General features: G+C 39.6%; 2 protein-coding genes across 7 annotated transcripts in view; one reads left to right on the top strand and one right to left on the bottom strand.

The window, feature by feature from the left end:
- Positions 1–224: 224 nt before the first annotated feature.
- odr4 (odr-4 GPCR localization factor homolog) lies at positions 225–10,697 on the bottom strand. 2 transcript variants are annotated; one of them, XM_026149084.1, is made up of 14 exons: positions 10,542–10,697; positions 10,156–10,259; positions 8,777–8,893; positions 8,518–8,610; positions 6,772–6,878; positions 6,654–6,690; positions 4,802–4,945; positions 4,631–4,726; positions 4,403–4,450; positions 3,835–3,954; positions 3,591–3,705; positions 1,560–1,763; positions 594–644; positions 225–330 (listed from the first exon to the last, which is right to left on the bottom strand). In XM_026149084.1, the coding sequence occupies exons 2-14, from the start codon at positions 10,252–10,254 to the stop codon at positions 260–262; spliced, it is 1,302 nt and encodes a 433-aa protein (XP_026004869.1). In that variant the 5' UTR covers positions 10,255–10,259; positions 10,542–10,697; the 3' UTR covers positions 225–259. The 2 variants fall into 2 exon arrangements, with proteins under 2 accessions (XP_026004869.1, XP_026004868.1); XM_026149083.1 differs by lacking the exon at positions 1,560–1,763 and having other exon boundaries at positions 10,542–10,602.
- A 245-nt stretch (positions 10,698–10,942) lies between these two features.
- The window catches only part of LOC113009992 (nucleoprotein TPR-like), a 34,545-nt gene continuing 29,077 nt past the window's right edge, over positions 10,943–16,410 (top strand). For all 5 annotated transcript variants that reach the window (XM_026148733.1, XM_026148730.1, XM_026148731.1 and 2 more), the window contains exons 1-9: positions 10,943–11,226; positions 11,832–11,936; positions 12,650–12,714; positions 14,089–14,179; positions 14,284–14,387; positions 14,999–15,163; positions 15,332–15,424; positions 16,057–16,137; positions 16,237–16,324. In XM_026148733.1, the coding sequence (XP_026004518.1) occupies positions 11,076–11,226; positions 11,832–11,936; positions 12,650–12,714; positions 14,089–14,179; positions 14,284–14,387; positions 14,999–15,163; positions 15,332–15,424; positions 16,057–16,137; positions 16,237–16,324 (943 nt within the window). In that variant the 5' untranslated portion in view covers positions 10,943–11,075. The remainder of the gene's footprint in view (positions 11,227–11,831; positions 11,937–12,649; positions 12,715–14,088; positions 14,180–14,283; positions 14,388–14,998; positions 15,164–15,331; positions 15,425–16,056; positions 16,138–16,236; positions 16,325–16,410) is intronic.

Here is a 16,410-nt window from a genome sequence, read left to right as displayed (position 1 = left end):
TCGGTGCGCTCCCTCAGTTCATTTTATGTATGAAACAAGTTGCTATATCTAGCTAGACTAGCTTATGTTCCCTGAAGGTGGTTGTGTGTCTACTGTAGCATTGTACAGATAGCTTAAATCCCCAGGACGCTATTTTCAGTTGGGGATTTTTTATTTTTTAAATAACTGTAGTCAGCCCTATTTGTTATCTTCTGATTCAACCAAGATCCACTTGGCAGAAAAGATCAAAACAAAACACTATTTCTTTATTTCATTTTCCTCAAATGTCATTGAGATACAGCATCGAGGCGGCAGTAGCAAGTAAGGCAACAGCTGTAGCCATGGCAACACCTAAACAACAAAAAGGAGGACAGTCAGGACAGAGTACACAAGCATGCATGTCCTTTAAAAAAATATATATATATATATATATTTTTTTTCTTTTTTCTTTTCCGATAGTTAATCATTATCAAAGCACTACACAATAGACTTTAGTTATTTGAATACTGAGCCCTAACAGAAGACGATTGGATGATACAAAAAAAAAAAAAATAAGCAAATGTAGCATTCGTCTTGCTAACACAATTTATTAAATGTAGATGAGAGGTCTTTACCAATGTAGTTTTTCTTGTGCTCTGGCGCCTCGACTTTTTCTTGAGTGGGCTCTGAAAACATACAACACACATTTGGATCAGCTAGGTTAACATCCCTCATCACCAACTCCTGCTTGATTATTGTGAAAATGGCGTAACTAAAGTACCATCAGTGTGCACATACAGATGTTCACTTGATTTAACGGTTAGAATTTGTTAGTGTCATAAAATGTTGCAGCTAGGGAGTAAGTTTGTGAAGTCAGGATGATTTCATTAAGTAACTTGTTAATTATTTGTTGTTTCAGTTTAACTTTGTGATGGGAATTTTCAACAGACATCATTATTAATATAAACTGTAAACTGATAGTTATCATCGCACCACTGTTAACAACAAAAATAAACATTAATTGTTGTATTACTGAGGCTGAGGCTTTGAGGAGGTTGCTGACTCTATCACCAAATGATGACAGAGATGGGATACTGAGATTTTCCCAACCCAGGAAATTCCATTGAAGTGAACTTTTTTTTATACCCATCCATTAGATGGATGAGCTACGATGGTTTTTAATTTGTTTTAATATACATCTGACCTCACATCTGCAGTTTGGCACGTGTTCTCTGCAGCAGCATGTCACAATTACATATTTTGCATTCATATAGTAATGGCACTAAGATTTGGTCTGGAGGTAGGTGGAGCAGGTCATCTAGTAATCAGAAGGTTGGTGGTTCGATCCTGATGTGTGTGTGTCAGATAGAAAGCACTTAAGCATAGGGATAAAAAGTGCTTGTATGAATGGGTGAATGACGCATGTTGTAGTGTTTTTTTGTGCTCCAGGTGAGTAGAAAAGCGCTATATAAAAAAATGTGTCCATTTACCATTTAAACAATACCGTGACAACAAAAGGAGAAAGTGAAAACTGATACCCAAACTAGAAATTAGGTTTTGGTGTGAAAATACTACTTTACAAACACAAACTCTGTGCCCACCTGGTGTAATATCACACCCTGTGATTTCAAAAGTCATTTCCTGTCTGGTATCCAAGTCTTCCTCAGCTGCATCAATGTCCAGCATCTCCTTCAACCGCTCAGTCACCTCAGATAAACCCTCATCACTGAACTGGTAGTCACACACACAGAGTGGCCCGCTGACTTTTAGTGGACAAAAGATACGATGGGGGAGGCAGAACAGCTCTGAAGGACAGACAGAGAAGCGCAGGTACAGTAACTAATATTGAGAGGTCGTTGATTTTAACATCTCTTCTAATGGTGCTCATCTATTAAGACACGACAGTAAGGTTATTCACTTCTAACTTTCATTCATTCATTCTTTTTTTTTTTTTTTGCCTGTCCCATTTGGTTCTTTAGCCATCAGAATTGTTGTCTGAAGACCAACAAGGATACCCAGTGGATTTATTTTGCCAAATGGATCATCGTGGCATTGCCGTATTGGTCCATTTGATCGACCTTTGTTTTTATTGTTTATTATATTTTATTTTCAGATGTTACAGATGGGACAGACATGAGTGAGGGATAGGAAAGGGAGAAAGAAAGAGGAAGGAAAAAAAAACAGAAGGGGAGAGGGACAGTGAGAAAGGGGGGGAGAAAAAAAAAATCTCCTGGATCACCTGTTGAGAGAAGAAGAATAGAAAACAAGCAAAAAAAACCAAAGCAACATACTAAACACAACACCATCGCATTAATCTAGCTAAGTGTAAACAGCAGTAAATACTAAATATTCAGTGTTGTTGTGCAGCACGCAGGACAGACAGCGCACAATGTGCTTTGAAGTAGCAGCCAAGAAGGGTGTAATTTAAGTCTACGAACAGTGAACACCCATGTGCACACCTATGTGGATCAGCGCGCTTGTATTCAAATGGTTTCCACATGTAATGGTCTGCAAGAGGATGTAGAGAGCCATAGCCCCGTCCCCCAGGGCATGAAGCAGGCATGGAGGAGATCCAGGCCCCAGACATCCAGAGGCCTCAGAGTGCGAGAGCCCAAGGAGGACCAAGGAGGCATCCGTGCCACCCTCATGGGAAGGGCTGAGGATCCCCAGACGAGGCGTCACCCAGTAGCCACCGAGCAGAAGCTAGAGGGGGCTGCACCGGCGTGCCCGCTCTCAGCTGGCTGCTCTGCCGGCAGCCAGCTGTGCCAGAGTGAACCGAGCCGCAGGCCCAGAGGCCGGAGCCCCGAGGGGCTCCCGCACCCCGGAGGAGGCTTGCTTTGAAGATGTCACCATCAAGTGATCAGGTGTAGACAGACAACATTTTTCTTATTACTCCTTATTCCTCCTCCTTACTCATTTAAAGAATTGTGGGAGAAAGATAATACTAATACTAATAATGGATTGCATTTATGCAGCGCTTTTCGAGACCCTCAAAGCGCTTTACAATTCCACTATTCATTCACTCCACCGGCCTCCTCAGTTCCTAGATGTTTATAGTATTGTTGAAAGATGACTGGGGAGAAAACAGTGGTAAACATGGCCCTGTTCTAACTTTTTTGAGATGTGTTGCTGCCATCCCACTCAGTGCTTTGATACATTTTAAAATGCTACATTTTCACAGTTTAAACATTTGATGCTTTTTATGTCTTGACCTTTTTGGAATTGGGGCTGTAGTTGTAGCATTTGTACTATTTGAACTAAACTGCTTTAACATTCAGTGAGTTATGATCATTTTAGCTGTTTCATCTCCATAGACTTACATGGATTAACAGGTCTGGATCCCCCTTAACAATACACAAGCAGTGTCATTCTTGTGAGAAGCACTGGCCACATGTATACATGTGGATACACTGTGTTCATACCAGACCAACTATGAAATTGGTGTTTGGGATTAACAATAGCGTGTGCCATCCATTACTAATTGCTCACCTTGTACTGTTGAGGTCAGGTCTTATCTGTGTTCAAATCCTGCCTCTATGTGTTCATTGGCTGGCAGTAAACCCACCCATGACCCTGAACTTATCTATGTACAGCTGTAAGCAACTGATTGGTGGAGCATACTGTGTCTGCACCTTTCTGTTGTTTGTCTCTGCAGCTGCCCTTGCTCTCCTGGTCTGATGCCAGCAGCTCCTCCAGCATCATTTGAACTCTCGTGGCCACCGTAGAAACCACATCCCTCTTCAGCAGCTGTCCGCAAGAGAGGTTTCCGTGAGAAAATAATAAATTCTGTTTTCATTTCATTTGTGGGTCATTCTTTTTCTCAGATGTTGAACTTCATATCTTTTATCTGTAACGACCCTTATGTTAAAGAATTACCTTCTCTGCCAGTCTGGCCTTTGGCTTGTTGCTGTGTAGATAAGCTCTGCTGTGGATTGCTCCTGTTACTGACACGCTGCCGCCACACTGCTCAATCACATCTGTTAACCTCTTGTTTTCCTAACACAAAGGAAGACAAAATTTTATTTCATGGTCATGCACAAACTTCTCAAAACTTGACTTAGCTTTACTCCAGCAAATATGTATAATTTTAACAGAAATGTACCAAACACAAGCACATGTGTCCATTTATGGCTTCACTGCCACTACTTGTGTGACGTGTCATCTACCAATCACAAGGTCTGTGGTTCAATTACGTGCTACAGCAATCTACATGTCAAAGTACCATTGGGCAAGATACTTAAGCTACTGGATCCATAGGTGGAAACCTACTGAAGTTTCCACCTATGGATCCATCGGAATGTGAGTGTATGTGCAAATGTTAGATATGGAGTTTAGGTACAGAAAAATGGGGGTATGAATGTGTGTGTGCTTGGGTGAATGAAGCTTGCAGTAAAAAAAACAGTGTTTTAAGTGCTTAATTAGAGTAGAAAAGTGCGTCTCTTACCGTTGTGATGAGCAGCTGAGCTGTGTATGTCTGTCTCACATTCCTCCTCTAGAGAAAAACACTGGATGTCAGAATTTTATTGCTGCCTTTCAACAAAAAATCACTTGTTATTTATCATCAAGCCACAGCAGTCTATGTTGGAATTGATTTGCGCATAAAAGTGTGCAAATAATCGATCCTAAACCAGCAATCAAGCATTTATTCATTCATTCAAGTATCATAAACAACCTGTCCCACTGTGAGCTCCGAGTCCTCGGGTAGCCTTTTTCCATCAATCAGACACAGTCCGCTCTCAATCTGGTGTGCCCACGCTTTCAGTCCTTCCTGAAACAGAAAACCAAGTCAGAACTGTTCCCATGAAGAAAAAAAAAGGTCTCATGCACAAGTGTGTGTTCCAACCTTAAGGCATTCCTCCATATTTCCTGTGCTGGTTCTGTTGTTTGGTAGTGGTAGCAGCATGTCTACATTTAGACTGCATGACACGGTGGCCCAGGAGGAGCACAAACCCGACTGGTACTTCCAATCTGCAGGCTTAGCCACACTCTGGGAAAACATATAAACAACAACAACAGCAGCATTGTATGAAAGAGAACAGCACAACATACACTCAACAAAAATATAAACGCAACACCTTTGTTACTGCTCCCATTCCCCATGGGATGGACGTAGAGACCTAAAATTCATTCCAGATACACAATATAACCATCCCTCCCAAACAGTGGTCACAAATCAGTCCAAATGTGTGGTAGTGGGCACATCTGCTATATTGAGATAATCCATCCCACCTCACAGGTGTGCCACATCAGGATGCTGATCTGACATCATGAGTAGTGCACAGGTGTACCTCAGACTGCCCACAACAAAAGGCCACCCTGGAATGTGCAGTTTTGTCTCACAGCAAAATGCCACAGATGCCACAAGCAATGAGGGAGCGTGCAATTGGCATGCTGACAGCAGGAATGTCAACCAGATCTGTCGCCCGTGCATTGAATGTTCATTTCTCAACCATAAGCCGTCTCCACAGGCGTTTCAGAGAATATGGCAGCACATCCAACCGGCCTCACAACCGCAGACCTCGTGTAACCACACCAGCCCAGGACCTCCACATCCAGCAGGTTCACCTCCAAGATCGTCTGAGACCAGCCACCCAGACAGCTGCTGGAACAATTGGTTTGCACAACCAAACAATTTCTGCACAAACTGTCAGAAACCGTCTCAGGGACGCTCAACTGCATGCCCGTCGTCCTCATCGGGGTCTTGACCTGACTCCAGCTCGTCGCCGTAACAGACTTGTGTGGGCAAATGCTCACATTCGATGGCACGTTGGAGAGGTGTGCGCTTCACGGATGAATCATGGTTCACATTGTTCAGGGCAGATGGCAGCTGAGAATGTCCCAGTTCTTGCATGGCCAGCATACTCACCGGACATGTCACCCATTGAGCATGTTCGGGATGTGCTTGACCGGCGTATACGACAGCGTGTACCAGTTCCCACGAATATCCAACAACCTCGCACAGCCATTGAAGTGGAGTGGACCAACATTCCACAGGCCACAATTGACAATCTGATAGACTCCATGCGACGATGTGTTGCACTGCATGAGGCAAATGGTGGTCACACCAGATACTGACCGGTTCTGGGTCCCCAGACCCCCAATAGCGCAAAAAACTGCACATTCCAGGGTGGCCTTTTGTTGTGGGCAGTCTGAGGTACACCTGTGCACTACTCATGATGTCAGATCAGCATCCTGATGTGGCACACCTGTGAGGTGGGATGGATTATCTCAATATAGCAGATGTGCCCACTACCACACATTTGGACTGATTTGTGACCACTGTTTGGGAGGGATGGTTATATTGTGTATCTGGAATGAATTTTAGGTCTCTACGTCCATCCCATGGGGAATGGGAGCAGTAACAAAGGTGTTGCGTTTATATTTTTGAGTGTATATCAAGACTGTTAACCTTGTGGCCTACATCTCACTTTAAAAGGTTTAATTCACAACCCCTGATAAATGTAACGTGGAAGGACTTTACCACTGTGTTTGTGAAGTCAGAACATAATAGATTTCCTTGTTCAGTGAATAAGACATATAACACCATACTGAAATAGTGTTCCAAAACTGTGAGATTACATGTTTTGGGAAAAGCAAAGAATGTTTTTTTAAAAGGCAGTACACATTTGAGTAATATTTTAGAGCTGTGCAGATAGAAGCTGCTTTTCTGTAAGACATGAGAGATGCAAACTGACCTTGGGGTCTTTGATGTCAAAGGTTCTACAGACAGTTCTAGTCCACTGGGTTAAAGAACATCCACAAATACTGTATGGTAGCTACCTGAGCCAAAGGCAAAGCTGATGAAAAGGATACTTTCTGGTTTTGGGATTGATGTGCAGCGTGACACAGTCTGTGACATCATCATCTGCAGGGTCCCACAGGTGCTCAGAGGAGATCAGATTTTCCACTGCAAACAGCAGCTAGACACACATACACACGCTGCATGATGTTACCAATTTTTTACTTTTCTGTGGTTACATTTAATTTCACTCCTTTTGGAGTTGGGGATTATTCTAGCACTGAAGTGCAAATGTCAAAGACAAATTGAAAGACTGTTTCCAGTGTATTAAAGTTAAGTTAAGCAAGCTCCTTATGGAGTTGTAGGGTTTTCAGGTAAACCTTTGTCATCAATGTTATTTAAGATATACTTGACTGGGTTTAGAGCTTTAATTAGTTCAACAACATCAGCTAAAAGGAAGTTTGCATTTTGGTAAAAAAAAAAAAAAAAAAAAGTTGAGATGATCACTGATGGTAGTGTTTTTGTGAGAAAGTTTCTAATAAATCTCTGAATTATTTTTATTTCTTTTATAGCTATATAAAGAACAAAATCATGCTCCAACAATATTTCCACCATCAAACTGAATTAGCTCTTCACACACTTTGTGTTTAGTCTTGAACCACATGAAAGTCACATGATGTCTTCCATCTGAACAAGCTAAGCTAACCCTGTTAGCAAATTTTAATATTAAATAAAGCATTTTTTAACAAATCTGTGCTGAACTGTAAAGACTTATAGTGATTATTATCCATTCAACACTAAGACAAAACTGGTAAAAAAAAAATGCATCCATGGGAGAATGGCAAGGCAAAATCTATGACCAGAAAGAACACAAAGGCTTGCCTCACATTTCCAAAAAACATCTTGAAAATGTCCAAGACTTTTGAAAAAATATTTTGTAGCCTAATGAGAAAAAAACAAAACTCAGGTTTTTGGTAAGGTTTGATTCCCGTTACATCTGGCATAAAACTAACAGCATTTCATGAAAAGAAAATCTCACCAACAGTCAAACTTGGTGGTGGTAGTGTGATGGTTTTGAGCTACTTTGCTGCTTCAGTACTTAGAAAACTTGCCATAATTGATGGAACTATGAATTCCGTTCTCTACCAGAAACTCCTGAAGGAGAACGTCTTCCCATCAGTCAGTACGCTGAAGCTCGAGATCACTTGTTATGATAATGTTCCGAAAAACATACCAGTTCTTGCTGCCACACGTAGCACATCCAGGTATTAGGTTTATGTGCAATTACTTTTTCACATCAGGCCAAGTACTGGAGGTTTGGAGGCAAGTTTCCTGCACTTAAATTGTCGAATTTTCTCCATGATTTTTCTTTTTTTTAAGCTTTGGAATTCACAGCTGGTGGAACTATCTCTTTATGTGCAGCCACTTATGTGTTAACCTTCATGGAAGTCACCACTACTGGAGCTTAGCAAGAGTGAAAGCATAAAGCACCAGGTGACAGACATATTAAAACATTTTATTTTAAATTTGACATATAGGTTGCACATTTTTTAGAATCACTTAAAACAATGATAAAAAAAAAGAAGTAAATTGTAAAAAAATTTACAATGTTCATTTTGATATATTAATTTTAGGTCAAAGCCACAGAGAGTAACTGGATTATGGGCAAAAAAGCTAAATGTGGCTCTAGAGCTGCAGGTTTGAGACCTCGTTTCTAATCACTTAAGTTGATTTTCGATTAAACTTCACACTACAAGCTATAGCACATTACAAGAATTTCAAAATGATTTTGCTGGAAACAGTGTCAACATGACTCTCACCTGTCGGAGTGTAGTTAGTGCGTCCTTGGCATCTGCATCAGTGATGATGAAGACTCCCACTACAGAGAGGCCTCCGGGCAGCATCCTGGACACCTGGAAATCAATAGCAAACATGAACCCTAGCAGTGTGCAAGTCTGTCTACCTAGGTGCACAGCTCATTTCAAAGCACATTCCACTCCTCATTTAATACATGAGCATAATACATGCTGAAATCAAATCAGTTTGTGCTGGAAGAGAGGCATGGCCCTCTTTAACTACCTGTCGAGCATGCTCGGTGACCCACTCCTTGTCCACAGAGTTTCTAGCTGCTGCAGCAGACTCCTCCTTTTGGGGGGTCCGAATTGCCATGACAACAAAATCCCTTTGCGTTGAGCTCTGAAATATTTAGTCAGTAATATTGATTAATCTCTCTTCACTCCACACACAGCATGTTGATGTCCTATCGTATTGTGACATATGGTGCTCGCGTATTAATTTTAAAGCATGTGTACAGTACTGTGCAAAAGTCTTTAGCCACTCTTTGTTTCTTTAGATTTTGCCAGAAAAATTGGAAATAGGTCCAGTGATTTATGAAAACGTGTAAATATACATGGAAATACAGTATACAGGCTAAAACTCAGTTATAATTCCAACTAGCTTGAAAGTCAATATTCAGCATGACCACCTTTATTCTTCAACACAGCATGAACTCTGTGTTAGGCAGCTTTCTAGTAATTTCTTTATGCAGTCTTCATGAACTGTTCTCTTGACTTTCTGCATTTTGTTTTTTTCTTTGTCAAGATGATTAAATTAAATTTTATTTATATAGGGCCAAATCACAAAAAAAAATGCCTTGAGGCAATTTATATTGCAAGGTAAAGACCCTACAATAATACAGAGAAAACCCCAACAATCATATGACCCCTATGAGCAAGCACTTTAGTGAGAGTGCAACATTACTGACTGCAATGCAGAAGCAAACCATAACAGAGGCTCCGTCAATGTTTTACAGGTGGCTGTAGACAATTGTTGCTGCACCACTTTCCTGACTGTCTGAATACATATTGACAATTTGAACCAAAGATTTCAAATTTGGATTCATCACTCCATAAGACCTGCTGCCATGGATTTTCGGTCCAGTTCTTGGAAACATTGCTCTGAAAATGGTCACATACAGAGACTATACTGCAATAGACAGACCTTCAGAAAGTCTGAAGAACTGCAGCTCAAGACCATGATAAAAAATGACAAGAATGTTTGGATCTTTGGAAATAAAACATAGAAAATGGGGGTGGCAGAATATTTCTGCACAGTACTATATGTAGTGCATTTAATTAATTTCCATCTAATCTTTTAGAACATAGAATCGTTTTCACCATTTCACAGCTCACATAAAACTGAGTAACTCTGGACTCCATCCTGAAAGGATTTTAGTATTTTTCAACTATTTTCTGATATTATATGGACAAAGTATTTGTGACTGTTACTTGCTTCTAAAAAGGACTTTGGTTGTAGCCCTGATTCAATATCTTGAACATATTTTACATATGCCACCGCTAGACACACTCTTTGCATATAAAAAAAATTGGTATAATGAATGCAAAGTTCTGTTTTTACACATGGCCTAATACACGACAGATGTTAGTATACACAGGTACCTGTCCAATTAGCAGTCCTGTGACTGGGTCTGCCTTTTGTTCACAGAGTTTCGACAGATATCCCTCCACATCATCTTGGACTATATATCCACGACCCATTATTTCTGACAGGGAAATGAAGAGGTGATAAAAACATTGCACTTTATCCAAGAGCTTCTGTAAATAAACAGTTCACGGAAAAGAGATGTGGAGCACTACAACAAGTGAGTGTTTCTAATCTATAAATACGGTTGAATTAAAAGCAGTAAATATGCAGTCGCTCATTGATTATTTACAGCTGTTTGCCCCTCTAACTTTAGCTAGCTCATATTTTAGCTACATTTCATTAAAATAACAGTTCAGGTTCACTATAAAATACAGCGTGGACGTCATAAGCTTCCACGTACCATGGAAAATATTCAAAAGAAGTAAAACAGTTGCTAAAACCTCAACCAAAAAAGCAGGCAATTTTGACAGGTCTAATGGTTCGTCAGCAGACCAAAAAAAAATAAAAATGCATTGACAGATTTCCGTCGCACGTCTGTGTCGTAATAGGTGACTCGGGATGGAAATGGTCAGCATACCAAAGCAAACTAGCGCTGAGAGTTTTTCTTCAAAATAAAATTTGCTGCAATAAGAGCCAAGTAGGCTTGGAGGCAAGACCAGATAAATACATTGTAGCTGCCCATATACATTAAATTAACAATTTAACTTTTATATTCGAAGAGCGTATATCGATTCATCGCATCTCAGCTTTAATAAGTAGTTTTCATTTACCTCGTCTAACTTCATTACCTTACTTTGAAAGTATGAAGCAAACTTCCTGCCTGTGTACGCGTCTAATTTGACATTTTTTAGTTGTTAGTTTGGTTGTAGACGGTGCACAGATTAAGATTATTTTACAAGAGTTTACCGTTATTCTTCGGGACGAGTAGGTAGCGATGGCGGTCGTCCTGCTTCAGGCTCTGGAGCGGACGGAGCTGAATAAGCTCCCGAAAGGCATCCAGAACAAGTTGGAGAAGTTTGTAACGGAGCTGCAGAATGCTAACGAGGTGCTCCAGACTCAACATGAGCGATTCAAAGCAGACAGCGGTGGGTACCTAGAACAAGTCCGTATTGGTTAGCTATTTGGCGTTTAACTTGCTTTTGTTGCTTGCTAGATTCCAGTATTCCAGTATTCTAGTATTTAGAGTACTCACTCTGTTTGGGTATAAAACATGTTGTATGTGTTTCGCTACCCTTACTCCTGCACGCTAACGTTAGCTGCGCTATCAAGCTAAGGCTAATTTTGGCGGAAGGGAGATCTGTCCAGTTGTTGAAGTTATTTTATTATTAAGTAGTGATGTGTAGTGTGTTGAAATAAAAAACAGTTCCCAAATTATTGAAAAACATCTTGTACCAGCCTGTGTTTTTATGCTGTCGCCATTAACCAAATGCACACAATGTTACTGTAAATTCGAATAGAGTTGGCACTACCTTTTATCAGTACTGAAAAAGGGATTTTGTCAAATTATAAGTTAATATATATGTAAATATTATGTATATATATATATATACATATATATATATATATATATATATAAAATATAAATAAATAATAATCAGCATTGCAGATCTCTGTGTTTGTGACCGGACAAGTACTAAAGTGTATATTTCTTGTGTACACCTGTGTTCCTGTTGACTGTTGCCCCATATAGAGCAACAGTACTTTGACATGGAGAAGAGATTGGCGGAGAGTCAGGAACAGATCTTGTCTGCTACCAAAGATCTGCAGACCCTCAAGGAGGAAAATAAAAAGCTCAGTAAGTCATCATATGCATATCAGCCGGTGTCTTTATTCTACATGTTGTCTATATCAGCACAGAACTTAATTGTACAGTCCACTTTGAAAAAAAAAAATACATTGATGTTTAATGATGCACTGATTGTGAAATTCTGGGAAAACAGGATTATAAAAAAAATGTAGGTTGAAATCAGATGCTGATATGTTATTCCATTTGTTTAGTTTCTTTTTAAAAAAAATTTTGTTGTTTCAGATCAAATAGATCTTTAGTAACTGAACAGTTTTAACAATATTTTGTTTTTATTCACTTAAATTTCCCATTTTTCCTAGAAAAAAATAAATAACCGAGGGGTGGCTTGAAACGTTTGCACAGTATTATAAGGCTGATAACAAGTGATATTGGTTTTAGCCAATGCTGATATTCTGCTGTTATAGATGACCATCCTTGTTGGTGTTCTATATTATAGGCCTAAACAAGGCCTATTTAGTTTATAACACTGGCTGAAATGTTTCTGCAAAGACACTCTCAGTTAGACATTTCAGAGGTTACAGCTGCCAATGGCACCTGATTTGGGTGTGAGGGTTATTAAAAGAAATCTAGTGTAATTCATTGTACAGTCTTTTTATGCTTTACCAGAGACTATTTTTAAATGAATCATGAGGTTTTAGTGTAGTCTAGCACTGTTTTTCTGGATCTCGTGATGCCATGGGTTGTAATGTTTCTCTCTTCAGATGAAGAGTTGAGCGCTCTAAAGGGAATAGAAGGAGAGAGCACCGAAGATAAACCATCGCAACAGGTAAACATGCCGATAAGGGCTTTATATTGACATAACTTAAAAGCTGTGTTGATACAATTATGCTTCATTTATCGGTGCTACACCTAGCTAAATCTTTGAACATGGTTAGTGTTTACTGCCATGTTGTGCGAGTACATAGCATGATGTCACTGGGTGGGTTGGTTGGTTGCTGCTAGTAGACAATGATTGTTAATCTGTTACTGATAAATTGATAAACTGCAGTGAAAAAATAGCCAGAAATGCACAGGAGGAATCGATGGTACAGAACAGGCCAATCACAGTAGTCATGGGCTGTGCTGACTTGACGTATAGTTACATTTCTAGGGAGGTGAGGTCTGAGGGATTTCCCACTGAAGCATATATCCTAGAATTTTATGCTGTAGTGGACTCACCAAAAATATAAACTCTATTCTAAAATCAACATCTTTAAGCTTGGTAATGGTAGCATCATAGTCTTTTGAGATTATTTAACAGAAAAAAGGATTATTGTACTTGTAAATATACATTGATTAGTGTGTAATTACATCTTCTAAGTAATTACTGCATTCTCATAAACTCAGAAGTGATCTATTAAAAACGCATAGGAGCAGGCACTAGTTATTAGGAGCTACCATGTGTGCCCCTCCATCTTGGATATAGTACTCACGATGGACACTGTTGCCTTGGGTTTTATGTATGTGCTAGAGACTGGTCTGGAGAAGAGAACTGTGGTGTCTGATATGGAGGCAAATTATAATTCCTTTTCTGCATTTTCAGACTAAACAGTTTATTCTTACATTGTGTGAGAGTTTTGTCACCAAGTGTCACAGTCCAGCAATGTTAGAGCCTCTTCAAATAAAGCTTCACTAAAACTGGCTAAGAGTAACTAGCACGTGTAAAAACAGCAGCGCTTACCAGGATATTCTCAACATCTCATGTCAGTATCACTGTCATTGGTCACTAGTGAGCTTTCCTGACTTACTGGCTTGTATCGGGTTCCTTTCACAATTTTTGCATACTCCTCCAGAGTGAAGAGTCTGTACTAATTCTGCCAAGAAGAGTGGTGAAATATTCATCCAGAGTTATACCAGAAGCTCTTGTTGATGGCTACCAAAATTGTCTGTTTGAGGTGCATCTTGCTAAGAGACATTTAACCAAGTATTAGTGAGGATGTACGCATGTGTTTGAGTCTGTATGTTTTTGACCCTGTGTGAATTAGTGAAAAACCATTACCTCAGGTAATAAAAAAGAGACCTTTTACTCATCATTAACACAGAAATTCCTTTAGAAGTCTGCTGAAGATACCGGATAATTGTTACACATTTCAATTTTCTACACACTCTTAGTGTAGTAGTATAATTCAAGTACTGTTTGTGCACGTATGTATGGATCCAGCAAACCAAGACCAAGTATGAGATTGAGGCAGAGAAGAGAGAGCTGGAGCGGTTGCTAGAGAAGAGAACACAGGAGGTGGAGAATGTCTCTGGTAAGTTCACTACAGAAGCTATACACCTCGATAAATTGTGCATGTTTGGTTCAGTGGAAACCTGTTAACGCTTCTTTTTGTGGTCTGTGGATTTGTCTTTGCAGAGGATGTGAAACGTCTCAATGAGAAACTGACAGACTCAAACAAAGTGAAGATGGAGCTGCAGTTAAAACTGGACGAGATACAGTCGTCTGCAGCATCTGTACAGGTGCGCTACACACACACACACACACACACACACACACACACACACACACACACACACACACACACACACCCCAACAGGTTCACCTTATGTTAAACACACCAAATAAACTACACAATAAGCAGGTAAGAAGCATAATATTACACACAAACAGATGCTTTGCTTTAATCTCTGTTTCAGATGTTTGCTTAAACTGCAGTCTGCCAAGAACAGCAGCTGCACTTGCAAGATGGGCTTGGAGTCGTCTTGCAAGGGCTTGAGGCTAAAATGACTCATCACAATAATCATTATTTTTGACTTAATCGAGAAGGCCTGCAGTCCTGCAGAGAAGGTGCTTACTGGCACTGAGTTCTATTTGTGGAAGCCAGACAAGGGACAGCCTTTTAGAAGACAGTGACCTTTTAGTTGGACAGTCTTAAAGGGATAGAAAATGAAACTGTTTCTTTCAGACAAGAAGTGTTGAGGCCTGTTCAGGTTGAACAAAGATTGCGAATTATTTATTTTTGAGCTTATAGTAAAAACCATAATTGGTCCCCCTTTAAAATGCCATTTTTTTCCTCTGGAAATATTTTGTGGCGTGAAGAGAGAAGTGTTACTGGAAATGTATCTTACAGCACCGGGAGAAGCGCATGGAGCAGGAGAAGGAGCTGCTTGAGAAGAAGATCGAGTGGTTGACTGCAGAGCTAAAGACCAAAACTGAGGAACTGCTGAACACCAACAGAGAGAAAGGCGAAGAGATCCTGGAGCTGCAGAGCAGTCTGAAGAGCAGCGAGCAGAAGGTAAGATTGATACAGTACTGTATTTACATTCAGTACTGTATAAACTGAATGTAAATTCCCTGTTGGTTTTAATCTCCTTTATTAGCATTAGTTGTGGAATATGTAGGGTTAATTAGCTATTCTAGCTACAGTGCTAACGTCTTTATTAACAATATTTCCTTTCCACAGGTGGCTGTACTGGAAAGTCAACTCACTGTTCTGAAGGAAACCGGTGAAAGTCAGAATAAAAGAGCTGAAGACCTCAACAACAAACTGAAACAGGTAACACAGAAACACTTGTGTAGGGCTGCAGCATTTGATTATTTTAGTAATTGATTAATTGGACAAGAAATACTTGTGACTTCTTAATGAGCAATAATAAATATTCAAAAGAGAAAAAAATAAAGGTCTTTCAAAATGAACTGTTCATTGGTTTCCATTTTAGAAACTGCATTGTTTTTGTTTTGTCCGTCATCTGTTTCATTTGTCCAAAAAAACACCAAAAAACTCCTGTGTTTTTATGCGTCATATTCAATTTTAGTTTTTAGAGAAAACATTTTCTTAAATGCAAAAATGTATAAATGCTATCAAGTAGAGTCAAAGTCAAATAAAATAGATAAATATGTGATAAGTCATAAAAATGTCATCTATACTCTGTCTTCTTGGAAAGCTTTATGAGTTTTTGTGTTTCCATGGTGACAGTGGTGAGCTGTGTCAAAGCGCTTAAACCCTAATTAGTTGCCTTCGAAACTTTGTGCTCCAGGATTTATTGAAAGATCTCTTCAAGTATGTTTAATGGTTTTATTGATCAAACAATTGATCAGCATTTTTTTAATCTGCCAATTTAATTAATGATACAGTGATTGCATACACATATTTTATGCATTGCATTTATTTTCTAAATGTATTTCCAGGTCAAAGATGAGAAGAGCGCCATGGAAGAGAAGTACCGCAACGAACTCAATGCTCATGTCAAGTTGTCTTCACTCTATAAGGTGAAAAGTCACTAAGATAGTTGTTGCTTAAATAACTAAGACCTTCTGTCATACTGTAGTGCCATGTTCTTCTAAGAGTCATTCTTTTCCTCCCTGTAGGGGGCAGCAACAGACATGGAGACAAAGACCCAAGAACTGAGCAGAGCTGTTGAAGAACTCAGCAAGCTGGTGAAAGAAACACTTGAAGGTACAAATCCATGTTTTTAGTTTTGTTTCTGCACACCTGGTCATTAAATGAAAGTCTGAATATTCGTTTATAATGCAAACAAAAAC

This window comes from Astatotilapia calliptera, chromosome 18 (genome assembly GCF_900246225.1).
Source record: "Astatotilapia calliptera chromosome 18, fAstCal1.2, whole genome shotgun sequence".
NCBI classification, from domain to species: domain Eukaryota; kingdom Metazoa; phylum Chordata; class Actinopteri; order Cichliformes; family Cichlidae; genus Astatotilapia; species Astatotilapia calliptera.
The sequence above is the reverse complement of the archived record's forward strand: the minus strand, read 5'-3'. Positions and strand labels throughout refer to the sequence as shown.